Consider the following 15406-nt stretch of genomic DNA (forward strand, 5'->3'; position numbering starts at 1 on the left):
GGTCCATTGCCACTTTTCCACAAGTTTATAGGCTACAATGGTAGGAGCAAAATTTAACCCTCCAAGATTAAAAAGGAGATCTCTGTGGAAATGTATTTGATATCAAGTAGGTTCCTTTGACCATGGAATTACAGGTTTCTTTTGTTTAATCCTCAAAACACAGGTTTGGGTCTGGTCTTAGATAAAAGGCTCAGATCTAGTCCTTGCCAAGGACTAAAAGTGGATCCTAGGGCAGATAAATAAAAAAAAAAATGTGTTTTGTCTCTGTTTCAATACTAGAAGTTAAGATCTTAAAATTTTCAGTGTATAATGTTCATAGAATGTTTGTTACAGGCCCTTGCTCCTATGGACTTTTAGAATTTTTAGGTAAATGGCTTTCAAAAGTTGTTAGGATATATTAATTGGCTTTATCTTATTTACCTCATTTTAAGCTTGCCATAGAAGGTCTTAAACCTCTGTTTTCAAGGTAGGAAACATTTGTTCCTTGCTTCAAGCAACAATCAAATTTATTATTAATGGTTGATCTATTACATGGCAAGCATTTTTAGGCAAAATTAATAATTGTTATCCAAAAGATAATTTGTACTATCAGATCACATGTTTATTCCTTTGTTTCTCCCTGCTTCAACACAGATACCTGAATTGGGTGCTATAGCAGCTATTTTTAAGATGTTAAAGGTCAAGCTTTTAATAATAGTAGATATATATATAGCTCATGGTTTATAATTGCTTAAAATTGGTCCATTTTTAATACTGCTAATTCTTAATTTCTACAGTTTATGCAAATGTGATTCAAAATTCTAAGAACAAAGGATATGTTCTCTAAATGACTGTCCTTTAGGTATTTGAAATAATTTTATATTTTGTGCACATCAAATTATAAAGATTTGTTCTTGATGTCCTCAATTTCTACCTCTACCACGTAATGGTGTTAATCCTAGAGGACTTAGTTATTACAGATAAATGATACTCATTTCTAATTTAGAAGATTAAAAAATATGTGCATGTGACTAATGATTCATTTTTAGGCTGTCTAGTTACAACTGCTCTAACAGAAAAAAACAACTAAAAATGCTATGTTTATTTTATATAATTACATAGTTATTGCCTATGTTATGGGTTATACTTTGTGTTCCAACTTAAATTAATAAAACAATATCTTCTTAGAAGAGAGAAGAGAGGGGAAATCCTGTCCCTGTACATATCATTTATATTATGCTTACATGTTTTTAAGAAAATTTTAAAATTTGGATGCCAAGAAACTCCTTGCTAAATGTATATGACATCTTGTAATTAGGCATATTGATGTCTAGGTGAAATGAAGGAATTCACTTATTGACATATGCCATGATCCTGATTTAATATTGGGGAAGGCATGTCCCCTATGTTTTTTCCACAGAATGGTACAGAAGATATGCTGACTGTGTGCTTGCTGAATGCCCAGACCATAGTAACATAAGACCTATATTGGGTATATGTTCTTGACTTACCTCAATTGTCAAATGTCCCAGGTTAGATAAATTGCCTAGCTTCAAGCTTTTAGACTTTGTGGGACAGAACATGGAGACTGTTAAGCTAGCTTAGGAAAAATTAATCTAAAGAAGAGTTAAAATGACTCTTCTCCTTACTGTGTTCAGCTGACTCAACCATAGACTGGTCTAGAAATAATTCCAATATTGAAGATTTCAATTTTGAAGATGGCTAACAATCTTCAGCCAGCTGTATTAATTTAACATATAGTCTCCACTTTTCCTGAGAAGTAACAGCTTATTTCTTGATACACAAGGCTACCTCTCCCACCTCAGAGGCCAAGCTTTGGGTCCTTAAAGTTGTTAATTTACAACTGAATTGGATACTTCTGGGACAAGTTAATCCTATTCCACCTTTAACTCTTGACCTTGTTTGTTAAGCAGACTGGCTGTCTCCACCCAGGCTCACCTGGATGGAGAGATTGCATGTCTGTTAAAGACACTTGCAGACCCCCCTGGCTTCAAAACTTACACAAGTGGATCTCCAAAGAGGGAGCCACATAGAACTCAGATCTATGTGTGTTTGTTTATGAACAAACATGGGTACCAGCGAGACGTGCCAGGCAAAGCACTGCATGGGGAGGTGAATTTCTGCTTCTGAGTCCCCAGGAAGTACACCTAATTGCATAGGGGTTAACTTCGAGAGGTTGTCCTTAAAATAATAAGGGAGCCTATTACCCCTCCTCTGAAAAAGACATTATACAATATTTAAGAGGAATTACGGTCAATGCTTCCCCTCCTGGTTAAGGCCCGCCTTCTTATGAAGGATATTTATCCACTTGTTTTCTACCTCCTCGTGTTCAAATTAATAAAAAAAGGGAGGACATGTACAGAGCCATATTGGGGCAGTCTTGCACTTGGTCAGAGTTTGACTTTGGTCAAGGTTAACTTCTCCCAGTTAGCCAGGATCCTTCTCCACCCAGGGTGGAGCGCTCGAAGTAAAGGTTAAGTTCATTGTTCCTCCAGGTCTAGGAATTCCTGAATTAAGCAGGTGACCCACCCAGCTGCCGGAGCAGTCAAGATGAGGACCTCCAAGAGAAGCTAGACAACTTCCACCGGAACTCAGCCTGGAGTCTGGGGGAAGGGTTGCCCAAACTGTTAAAAGGTCTGGCGCCATTAAAGTTTCCGGCTTTGATCAGTGAACATTGTCTTAGCCGCACTTCTTTTCGCCCCTCTTCCCTATAACCCCAAAATTCTCTCAACAGGTAACCCGGTATACATGTGGCTGCTGGCAGCTACAAGAAGGGATGCTTCCCCATGGTCCTGCAGAGGCACTCCCTTCCCCCACACCATAACACACATCCACCAAACATACCCCTGGCTGCTCTTTTGTTTTATTTTTAAATTAATCCCAACACTGATGACCTATGTTTACTAGTGAAGACCAGACAAATGATGCAACAAAGAGCATGACCCTATAAGCCTTGGAGATTGTGACATTGAACATACTCTGCACATTTTTATTTCATTATTAATTGTATTGACTTGGTTTACTGTTGAGTCATAATTTTCCTTGAGGATTTAAAATCCCAGCCACTGGAGTCTTTTAAATAATAACAACACACAAGAACCGAGCCCCAGTCCTCATAATCCTGGGCCTTAATCACTCCTAAAACTTGATGGCAATGTAAAATGACAGGGATTAGAAGAGCCTGCCTTCTGAGCCTTTCTCTGCCCTGATCTTGCTCTGATGCCTGGGTCCAGCTTCAAGATCTTCTCTAGGTTGTCATGTGCATGATGAACCATTTGTCTGTTACCAGCTATGCAATGAAGTCCTGATTAGCTCAAACAAGATCCAGAAAGAAACATGCAGACACAACTGAATCCTGAATTCCCCCAACTCCACCCCCTGAATTTTCCATCAATGATAGTTTGTCCTTTGTTATCTCTGGTTCAGTTGCATAGATATGTCACAGAAATATGCCCTCTTGAGTAGGTTTAGCCCCCATAGACTCATGTGTTTGAATATGCTTGACCCACAGAGAGTGACACCATTAAGGGGTGTGTCCTTGTTGGAATAGGTGTGGCCTTGTTGGATGAAGTATCTCCTTGTGGGCTGAGCTTTCAGTCTCCTATACGCAGGCTCTGCCCAATATGGAGGGAGAGCTTTCTCCTAGTTGCCTGTGGATGAGAGTCTCCTTCTGCTGCTTTTGGATGAAGATGTAGAAGACTCAGGTCCTTCTCCAGTACCATGTCTGCCTGGATGCTGCCATGTTTCCCACCATGATGATAATGGACTGAACCTCTGAAACTGTAAGGCAGCCCCATTAAATGTTTTCTTTTTATAAGACTTGCCTTGGTCATGATGTCTCTTCACAGCCATGAAGCCCTAAGACAACTACATTATATTTTACAAACCAAATTTAAAACTACATTTGTGGCATTGTTACAAGATATTTCCTATCCAATGACACTGAGGCGGTGAGAGGCAAGTAATTAGGTAGAACATAATAGGGGGAAAAGGGTTGGGAGGTCGGAGAGTGATATGCACAAGCAGGAGAGAGACTCCTTAATCCAGATGGAATCAGATGTAAATTTACCTAAAGTTTAAATTTGGGATAAAACTTTTACTACACTTGATTGGCTCTGTTACTACTATATTAAAATCTTGAACCTGAGCTGGTGGCTCCTGGATAGTGTAGGCACTGCATGGAAGCAAGAGAAAATCAGGATCCCCCACCAGAGAGATGTCAGTCAGAGGGACCGCCAAGCGAGACTGCACTAGGCTGGTAGCCACAGGAGACCTGAGGGCTTGGATTGAGCTCTGCGAGCCAGTGGATGGTTGTCTTGTAGCAATGGCAGGTGTGGGAAAGTGTTGGTTCATTTTTTTCAATAATTGTCACTACATGGCATTAAGTGTTGTCTACCATGTTCCTTCATACACGACAACTAATTCGCAAAAAAAAAAAAAAAAAAAAAAAAAAAAAAAAAAAAAGCAAGTCTCAGTTGCTCTTACTCAACGTTCAGTGAAACATGGTGATTTGGACCCTGGAAGAGTTCTGCAGCTGTTCCAGGGCCTGGGAGGTTGATAGTGATACACTGTTGTAGACAACTACTGATCAAATGCACAACAAGGGTGAAGATGCATGAATCAATATTAAGGTCAGACTGGAAGGCACATGAAGGAAAAGAGAAGGAGGAGTACACTCTTCATCTACATTTATTATTTGAACTGGGCTTTATGTACTTCAATAGCAGACAAATCACAAAAGTTTGAAGACAAGTAAAAACTTCAAATCTAATTCTGGACAGTAGTACCAATCCATTCAGAACCTCAGTTTCATAATTACATATATACAGGAGAAAATGACATTTGTCAGTGTGGGTGAAATGTGTAGGACCATCCATTAAAACATAATAGGCACAGAATTAGAAACTACTTCTATATTAAAATTGTATTTACTGTGGTTATATTGGGGACCCCAGATAAATTACACAACTATCAGTAGCCATTTATACATAGCCAGACACAGTATTCATTGTACAGGTATTTTCAGAAGTCAATAATATGACTATTTTCAGAGACAGACACACAAGCAAACATAAATATGGCAGGATTAAAAGAGTATATGATTGTGTAAAGTAAAATGAATAATTTAGATAAAGCAAACTGTGCTAAGAAACTTAAGAGTCAGAAAGACAGTGGACAGATGGGGCTGAAGCTGTAAATTTGAGGGTAAGATACAAAGCTATCATTGCTGGGAGGAACAAAACTTGGTTTTCTCGCTTGGAATCCAGTGATGTACAAAATAGATATATAATTATACACACACACACAAACACATACACACACTCACACTTCTGAGTCCATTTAACAGTGTTCATATACAGATCTATACATGTGCCCATTTCACGTTGGACTACTCATGTGGGAACTTTTCCCTAAAGAAACCAGTTCTCCCTCAAACCCCCTGTTGGCTTCCTATAGCTGTAGAAGTGCATTCTCCTGGAATCTCCCCTGTCCAATTTAGCATTGCATCGATGTTGCCAGGATACTAGTTTTCTTCAGGCAAACATATGGTTGAGACTTCTTGGGTACATTTTACCTGTTCCGGCAAGGACACCATCTGGCAGCAAGAGTTCTGTCCTCCATGTCCTGAAATCTTCCTGCACTTCATCAAATTTCTTTTCTTAGCCTTAGGTGTATGTGTTGCATTACAAATGTCTATTTCTGAGTTCTAAGGAAAGGAATCTATGAGTTTACTAAGTTGAAAGGCATGAGGTTTTCCATTTTGTTTGCTGGCTTTGGGTTCTGTTCTTACTGCAAAGGAGAGCTGAGATAATGAAACCTAAGAAAGTATAACCCTGAAGTGAACTAGAATGGCATAAATCCTAGAATATCATGTTGATGTGTGCATAAGTCATACATTTTTTAAAGTACAAGATAAAGAGATAAGAGCAAACCTGATAGTTATCTTCATGGATAGTTAGTACAAAGGAATTGGATGTTTTGTAGCATTGTGAGGTCTATGGAACATATTAAGTATGACTATATACAGAAACATACAAAGTACACATCTTGGAGACTAAACAATCTGTAAGATGAGCATCATTTATATTTTTACAAAGCCTGACAGAGAATGCCAAGAAGCATCTGAGATTAGAGGAAGCAGCTGAGAAGAAACAATAGCACAGCAGTATCTCTGCAGAGGGCCTAGGGCTGGCTCTCCTCTCTCTCTCTCTCTCTCTCTCTCTCTCTCTCTCTCTCTCTCTCTCTCTCTCTCTCTCTCTCTCTGTGTGTGTGTGTGTATGTGTGTGTGTGTGTGTGTGTGTAAGGCCACTTTATGAAGAAAATAATGGATTCCCTACCTATGCTCTTTGCTTCAGCCCTTAGTGAATGTCCAAAAAGCAGTATGTCCTGGGACTCAGGGTATGCAGGGACCAAATGCAGAGGCTGAAGGCCGGGCATTAGCAGACAGCATCTGACCACACGCCATCATTTGGCCTCCCGAGCTGCTCCTCCTGCTTTTACCCAACAGCAAGTGTAGACGGCATAGTTTGTATTCATTTCTTCTCTTGTCTTTCCAGCTCTACCATTCCTTTAAAAATATTCATGTTATTTACATAATTTCTACCTTTCATCAAAATAGGATAGATGACAGATGATAGATAGATGATAGGTAGATAAATAAAAGATAGATTGATAGATAGATAGATAGATAGATAGATTATAGACAAATGATAGAAGTTTGTAAAATCCCTAGTGCTATTATCCAGAAGTAAGCACTATCATTTTGTTGAATGTTCTTGCAAATTATGTCCCCTGCTTCTTCACTTATTCTGAGCTGTCTGTCTGGACTGTAACATCATAAAGCTAATTTAACTTGTTTTCTATTTTAACTAAAACAGTAACTACTCAAGCTACAAAGTAAATATTTATTTAAAATGAGAAAATAAATGTTAATCAGCATAGTTATAAATGCTAAAAATGCTACATTTTATCTCAGTTTTCATTTTTTGTGCTTCTGTCTTATGACATGTGAATTTCAGTATAAGCAAGAATTGTATGTAGTATATGAGATTGAGACATACAGAAGAATCAATTTAGTGAATTTTACATTTTTATTCCATATAATTGAACAACAGAATGAGACTAAACAGGCATAAACAGGCAATTCTCCCTCTCTTCTCATCTCTTTTCTTCTCTTCTCTTTTCTTTTCTTCTCTTTTCTCTTCTCTCTTCTCTCTCTCTCTCTCTCTCTCTCTCTCTCTCTCTCTTCCTCCCTCCCTCCTTCCTCCCTCCCTCCCAGTTTCCTTCTTGATAGATATAGGAAAGGGCTACTTTATTAGAACAAACTAACTCTATTTCTAGCTGAAAAACTACACTGAACCAGTTCTTGCCAAATACATCTCAATATAAAAGGGAAAAGCACATTTCAAGCATAAATTTATCAATTATAATTATGTTACCAACAATGTACAGTGTACAATTAGAAGAATTTTAAGACACACACAGAAAAATCAAGAACAGTTATTTTTTATTTTAAAGAAATAAAGCAAATAGAACCAGAAACAGAGACAAGCTAAGGATAGTGAGAACTCATTTAAAAACTTTAAATATTAAATCATCAAAATGATTTAAAATCAGTATAACTACTGTGGTTAAGAATTTGGTAGAAAGTGAGCAAAATACCTGGCAAGGTATAGACTTTCAGAAAAAAAAAAATAACAGAAACAGAAAGAGTCAAATGGTGATTTTGTATATCAAAAGCAAAGCACTAGTGATAAAGAGACTTTCTTTATCATTGATCACATGACATAAGATAGAATGTGGACGCAGCAGAATCAGGAGGAGCAAATCTCCCTCTACGGGTGAGTGACATGATATTTGACCATGTGACAAGGTTGACTATAATGTGTTTGGGTTCAAAAAAAAAAAACCAGAAAGGAAGAAGAACACACAGATGGGCAGCTGACTGTACTGAGGAGCCAGCCCACTGTCCACAGACTAGGGGCCTCCAACCAGTTGAGAAATATGAATCGTTTCTGATTTCTTATTGGTACCTTCTTCCTATGTCCACCAGTAGAAGAGATACCATGTGAGATGTAGATATTGGCCAAATTCTACTTGATTAACACCGCCTGAGTAACTTAATATATCTTGAGACAAATATGGCAGGTAGACAGAGGGCACTGGAGCTTCTCAACTACTGGTTGTCTGAAGTCCTTCAGTAATTTGTCCCTTTGTGTCTTCAAGGGAAAACACTAAGAATGGGAGGGTCCCAGGGTTTGGTATATTAGCTTATAATACAATCATTATGTCTGTGGCGGCGGTGGCTCAGTTCCCTCATGGCTTCCATCTGCTGCTGAAGTGCCCTGAGCTGAGCTTCCTGCTCTGCCTTGATCCTTGCAGCCTCTTCCTAATAAGCAATAAATAGAAACAGTAAAGCTTAACAAAACAAAACAAAACAAATCCTAAGATCAAACTCTGCTCTCATCCCCAGACCTCTGTCTTTCCATACTTAAGTCAATCTATTGTAAGGTAGACAACCCCTGAAAAGCCTTCTTCCATCAGCATGTGTTGCCTATGACATTCTATCATGTTTCATACTTTTGCTCCAGTTTCAGACACAGCATATTTCAATCTTTGGGTCGTTAGTGTCTTTAGAATTGCATCCCAACGCAGCCTTCTTCCTTAGACGGAGAAATCTCCTTTGTAATCTCAGGGACATATTCACTTCAGTTCACTATCCCACGGGTGGAATAGTGGAGAATATTTTCTACAGGCAGAGGCTGTATGCAGAGCACAGAGGTGACACAGTGCCACCTAGAGTGTCAAGTGCAGCCCCTTGAGTCTGACTTAAAGAATAAGGTGGCATTGCCACAGTTTGATTGACAGCAAGTGATTGCCCACTCTGCCGTTCAGGAAAGCACTGGGATGTCAAAAATAAGTTAGAGTAGCTCCTAAGAAAGCTACTACCTATAGACTTAGTTGCAAATCAGGGAATAGATAGGGACAGTTTCACAAGAGTGACAGCTAAAATTTCACAGCATTTCTGCAGAAGCAGCAATGCTGAAGGTCCCATCTGCAAGTCTGTGTGATGCATGCATTTGGCTGATTTTTGTAGGAAGTCACACAATTCACCTGAGTGCCAGGAGCACAACAGTGCTCCTTCATGGGGATTATATCAGTGAATGCATACAAAAAGGCTCTGTACCTGATAAATAATGCCTACTGCTCCCTAAGATCAAAAGGACTAAAAAAACCAAAGGTAAAGACCATGGGAAGCAGCAATGGGTAAGACTAGACAGGAATGGAGACACAGACCATGAATTTTATGTAAAAGCCAAAACAATAACAACAACAAAAACCCACCATGATCAAGACACATGATTGTCCAGAGTGGAGGTAGCTAGTTAATGTAACCAGGAAATGCCTCCATTATTACTTAATAATTGATTATGTGCAATCTGTGCCAAACATCACTTTAAATCTAAATAGTACAGCATTTATTATAATGATCTCATAAAACACATGTTGTTGCTGCCTCTACCCTGCCTCTGCTGTGCCAGAAAACATTCATGAACCCCAGAAGGACCACCAAGGAGCCAATTCAGGGGCAATCACATTAGGGGTTCTTTGTTCAAGCTCGAACTTGGGCTCCCACCAACTCTGACCCAGCAGGAAGGTGGGGCTATAAGCCTACTTTTAGGCAAGTATTTATAGAGGAAAGAAGGGAGTATCTAGCTTAGTACACATCTGATTGGGGGCAGGGACAGTATGGCCTTTAACATAATTGGTTGGTGCTGGGAGCCAAACCATAAACTTAACTTCTGCTTCTTTTCTGATTGGTGGTGGTTACAAGTGAAGTGCAAGGGGCAGGGTTGTTACCTGGGGGGTAGTAGGTGTAGATTTGTGGGAGAATAACCTGGAAACTGGTGCTAGATGCAGGTTTTGTTGGGGGTGGGGTAGCCTGGAAACTGGTGCTGGTGTTGGTTTGTTAACTTGAATTCAACCTTATGTCGAGTTTTCTAAGATGGAGTCTGAACCCAAGAGATTTGGTCTCTCACAACAAAGTAGAGAGAGAGAGAGGGGATTGCTTGCTGAAACATGTTTGATAAAAGGTGGTCCCTGGGGCTGACACCCCACAGTCTGGCTCCAGTGTCCCTGCCCTGAGCTCTCACATGAGCCTGTTTCTCCCCATGAGCCATCAGACTGTCACCTTGACAGATGGGATGGAGATGAGAGCTGAGAAACATCTGAGAGGAAATAGTTCACAAGTACCTGGGCCTTCTGCTCCTGGATCCTCCGGATCCTCCGCTGCTCTTCCTCAAACTTTACCCTCTCAGCCTCTATCTGCCTCAGTTGCTCTTGATGCCTTCTCTGCTGCTCTGCTCTCCTTTGCTCTTCCTGGAGGCGAAGAGCCTCCAACCTCCGTGTTTCAGCCAGGGCAGCCTCTGCTCTTGCTTGTTCCTCTGAGGAGAAAGGAACAGGACAAGTCTCTAGGACTCAGTGCTCTCTGCTTGCTAATGCAGGCCCTGCTAGTGTCGGCCTTCCTGTACATCACGCACTGCCTCCATGTCCCGCTCACCTTTCCTCTGCCTCTCCTTGGCCGTGAGAGCCTGGTCTGTTTGTAGAATTGTGTTGCTCACTGGTTCTTTGGCGTTCAAGTATTTCTGCAGCACTTCCTCAGCCTGGAAACCCCAAAACATGCTGTTAGAATTGGGAAATGCTAATTTGCACCCTGGGAAATGTCTTTATTTCTTCTCTCACTGTCTCTCCTTCCTGGGGGATATTCAGTCAATGCATGATGGGACTGTCTGTCAATCCTCATGCAAGGGAATGATGCTGAACTGGCCAGTCACAGCACCCAGGAATGCTATAGGTACCAGTCTTATTTAGGTGATAAAGCATGAAACATTTGGTGTTTTAAAAAACTAGTATAGCTACTGGAGCAGATATGCTTGCCTCCTCTAAGATGTACATTTCTAAGGGCAAGCTAAACTGGGGGCATCAGAGCCTTTTGTTTTGTTTAATTTTGAGCTGCTTAGAAATGAAACCAGCACTCAGGACAAAAAATATAAAAACAAAGTAACATTTGGAAATAAATAAAAATAAGGGAAATGATTTATATCATTTTGACCCTGGAATGTATCTATATGGGTCTAAAAGCCTTTTAAGCCAATCTTTTTTTTTTCTATTTCCTTAAACTGGCTTCACTAACTGAGATTCTGTCTTGTGGAGTCCTAAATAGACCTTAGATGGTCATGAACATCTGTGGCTACAATGGAAGTCTAGTGATCACAGCCATGGGTTGCTTTGATCTACAGCCGTCACTGAAGCACATGATCTCAGCCATAACATCTGTGCCCAGTGCATGTTCAGGCCACAGAACAGGCTCACAGGCAGAGACCGAGCACATCATGTCACCTGTACCAGGGATGAAGGATACCTGTGTCCCCTTCCCTGGCCGCTGACGGTACTGTGCCTTCAGCTGTTCCATCCTCTGAAGGAAGAGACTGTGGCCTCCTGGTTTAGCATAGACCCCCTGTGCCACTTCCTGTTCCAGAGGCTTAAAAATACTCTGAAGTAGGTTCGAGCAGAGGGCTGCAGAAGCATCCACGTTCTTCTTACAAAGCTCATCCTGCTTTGCACTTAGTAGGCTCTTTACATGGACCAAAACAGAACAAAAATACAAACAAACACAAACATGGAGAAGTTAGATACACTTTGCCATTACTTAGAATTGTTTTTTTCAAAAGAATCTACACTTTATTTTCTTAGAAACTTAAATATATAAGATTTCATCCTTATCAAAGCTGAAAACTTGTAAGAATTATAATCTGTGAAAAGTTATGTTTATTTCACATTACAGTTTCATTTTTCACAGCAGATTTATGAAGTTGTTTTATTAAGGGAACATGAGGAAGAACTTGAGCGAGTCAGACACCCTGTCATGTTCTTTTCAATTCCTTCATAGATTGACATTTTCCTACATTTATGCAGGGAGGCTCCCTCAGGTCTTCCACCATAACCTCCTCTCACCTTTTCTCCTTCATCCATGGAAACCCTTCTTAATGCCAAAAAGTCACTCTACGTGTGTGTGTGTGTGTGTGTGTGTGTGTGTGTGTGTGTGTCCCACTGAATTTAGTTGAGGTTACTTGAAACTCTTTTATCAAGAGATTATTTCTAACTTAGAACTCCAACAGGCACCATAATTTAAAATGCAATCAACTGTATAACAACTTTTTTTTTTCAGACTTTTACCTCAAGGTGACAGTGCAATTGAATCACTCACTGCCCCTATTTCTTCTGTTAATCCTACGTTCATTATATCTTAGCAGATTTGAAGGCAATTCTATTTACTTGATCAAAAATGTAAATATTTTCTTAATGAAGTTCTTATTAAAGTAAAATCAATTTCATTTTTTTCATTAGGAGAACACAGTATATGTGAGAGGAGGGGTGTGTGTCTATGTGTGTGTGTGTGTGTGTTCTATGTATGTGTATGTGATTGTCAAGATCCTTAAACTCAGACCAAAGCCACATATGTGACTATTGTCTCTTTCCAGTCCAGGGACAACTGATTGTTTTGATAAGTTCTATTATATATCTTGCAGAAGTATCCTTGCCTTCTTTGACCATGATGTCTGTTTACACATATAGAAAATAATAACCTCCAATTCTTTCTGGAAATATTGGTCATCATCCTTGAAAGAATGCTTCCTGAAGATTCCTAGGGCCTCCTGCTCACAGGTCCTGTGCAGGTCCAGCAGCTCCTGGAGGGTCTCTGTGGGCAGCTGCACCCTCTGGCTCATCAGCTGGTCATAGTGGTCAATGGCCTTTTGCACTGCTGCTGAGTTCTCTCTCCTGACCAAGGTTACCACTGTGTTCTCCATGGAAGGCAGAGCCCCACTGTTGATGGCATCGACATAAGTCAGCACCAGGCTTTCAAGACCTTCAAAATAGGAAAAGATATTTGTATTGTGCAGGAGTCTAGGATCTGCATGAATTCATTCTGACAATGCTGACTATGCATTGTCTGAAGTCTTTAAGTATTCTGGATAATATTCAAATGGCCCAGAGGAGTTTCTGAAGAACTATGTGATTAAGAAATCAGGTTGTTCTTTCTTTGAGGAAAAAAATATATAAACAACAACAAAAACATAATCTAGTCTTTGTTGAAAGAAGAAAGATAGAAGAATTCACAAGATCTATGTGAAGGCCTGCATTTTATCCTCCTCCATAAAGAAATAAGATGATCATATAAAAGCTGTGAATATATATTTGATAAAATGCTTTAGGTCTTTGCTTCTTTAAGTTTCCTTTCCCTTTTGTTTCCCTTGGTTTTCTATTTCATTCACATTTCCCCCTTTTTATTTTATTCTATCACAATTAAGGTGGTATGAGTTAATTTCCTCTGTAAATAGGATTCAGTGAACTATATCTTATTCTTCATAAGAACTGCCTAGATTTTCTTTTCCTTGCCGGTTACTGCATGAGGTGACACAGATTCCTTTCATGTTATAGGAAACATTTACCAAGTTCTAAATCATGAGGTTTTTAAAATGAACTAAATAAGGGGTTTGTATGGACATCTTTAAAGATCCTAAACATTATTGGGGTTTCTTCAAGACCTGTACAAAGCAAATTCTGTTTCTGTGGGTAATATATACATCATCACTATAGAACACACACACACACACACACATCTTACTTTATCTTATCTTGTGCATATCAAATACTATGTCACATAATACAAATCCATTATTTGTTGTGTAAATAATGAATTTACAAGCCATATGAGATAATGAATTTCAAGACTAAAAGCTTCTCTAACTTGGCATGTTTGTTCTTACTAAATTTGATGTAACTCTGAGGTTTTATTGATCTAATACCAGAGGTGTGCTCGATATCTGCTGTAACTTGGTCAACACAGTACATTGAGCCCGTTTGTCAATTCATCAACAAAGATTCTCCGTGTGTCCATTATTCTTTATGATGAGTTGTAATAAATCTTTCTAAAAGTACTCACGAGGCCCATTGACCTGGATGCCTCCTGGAAGAGTCTTGTTCTTAGAATGGGTGAAGATGTGAGAACAGAATTCTGAAAGGTCCTGCACAAAATTGGGGTTCAGATCATCATCGCTGAGTGTTTGAAGCTGGGAAAGCTTACTTCCACAAGCAGGAGAGTCAAAAACAAAGCATTTCTTTACAGGGAAGAACTTCTGGATGCACAGGCGGGGTAGATTGAAAGTTTGGGTTCTTTCATCAGTACCTGGAGAAGAAAATACAGGATTTGTCGAGAATATAATTTATAACCACTTTAATCTATTTACTTTAAAAAATGTCATCTCCCCTGATATTGCATAAAGATTGAAAACTAAATAGTGAAGGAAACAATAAGGAGAGAAATTTGTTCGGTAACTTGGGACTAATGGAATTTAATGTTGAGCCTATTAGTTCATTCTCAATTAGATAATCACTGTTTATTGTAGACTTACTGGGAAGGGAAATATGGAAAATGATATACTTAGCTACATTATAAAACAAAAATTCCTGGATACTTTTGTTTCTTTTCCCAAATTGAAGCTCTGTTACCTTCCTTCAGCTTCAGCGAATTCTCCAGATATTCATCTGAGGTGATGGCCTGCCCATTGATTTTCAAGCCCAGGAAGAAATCTCTCAGAGTCCACACCAAGTCTGGGAAGAAGCTTGCGTCAGCAGTTTCCTCACTTTGATTAGAATCAGGGGAGTTTCTTGTCAGGAGCAGGTCTGTCAGTTCTGTCACATTGCTGAGACCCAATTGAGGAAAGCTGCAGGAGCGGGGCTGCATCTGACGCTTCCTTGAACCTCTTCCACAGTAACTGAACCAAGAGCTCATTGGTGACACACATGAAGGTCCCTTTCTTTGTTTCTACTCCACATCATGTTTTAGTGTGTGGGTTGAACACATGTGTTTGTGTTTGTGTGTGTGCACTTATGTGTGTGCAGATATATTTATCTGTTGAGGCCACACACTGGTACTGGGTATCTTCTAGTACTCTCCACCTTGTTTTTTGAGACAGTCTCCTCCTGTATTATCTGACTGGCTATATCTAATAAGCTCTGGGAACCCTCCTGTCTGTCCACACCCACACTCAGCCTTGGGGTTATAGGCATACACCGCCATACCTTGCTTTTTGTTTGGATGCCATGGATCTAAACTCATGTCCTCATTTTTGTGTGACAAAGACTGAGAATGTCACTGACTGAGCCATCTTCTTAGCACCTGTAATGTAATTGTTACTGGTCTACAAGGTTCTACAAGGTCTCATAGGAGCACAGGTGGCATGTTTTTTCTGGCCCAGTGCTGTCCTGGACCACAAAAGGATACTGCAGTAGATCAATAGCCTCCTGGTCAATTTTGTTCATGGTGTTGTATACGAAGGTGCTG

The 15406-nt window shown here is 39.7% G+C and overlaps 2 protein-coding genes across 12 annotated transcripts in view; both read right to left on the reverse strand.

The window, feature by feature from the left end:
* LOC127682627 (guanylate-binding protein 5-like) overlaps positions 1 to 15406 on the reverse strand; it is a 122876-nt gene that overhangs the window by 57526 nt on the left and 49944 nt on the right. The window lies entirely within an intron of this gene.
* LOC127682625 (guanylate-binding protein 5-like) overlaps positions 7491 to 15406 on the reverse strand; it is an 81288-nt gene continuing 73372 nt past the window's right edge. For 3 of the 8 annotated variants that reach the window (XM_052179115.1, XM_052179112.1, XM_052179116.1), the window contains exons 9-11: positions 10562 to 10664; positions 10255 to 10445; positions 7491 to 8389 (exon numbers count right to left, since the gene is read on the reverse strand). In XM_052179115.1, coding sequence (XP_052035075.1) covers positions 8267 to 8389; positions 10255 to 10445; positions 10562 to 10664 — 417 coding nt within the window. In that variant the 3' untranslated portion in view covers positions 7491 to 8266. Of the gene's footprint in view, positions 8390 to 10254; positions 10446 to 10561; positions 10665 to 11422; positions 11636 to 12647; positions 12929 to 15406 lie in introns of all 8 variants that reach the window. The other 5 variants (XM_052179117.1, XM_052179113.1, XM_052179118.1 and 2 more) reach the window with 3 other exon arrangements.

Source organism: Apodemus sylvaticus, chromosome 4 (assembly GCF_947179515.1).
Source record: "Apodemus sylvaticus chromosome 4, mApoSyl1.1, whole genome shotgun sequence".
Lineage (NCBI taxonomy): Eukaryota > Metazoa > Chordata > Mammalia > Rodentia > Muridae > Apodemus > Apodemus sylvaticus.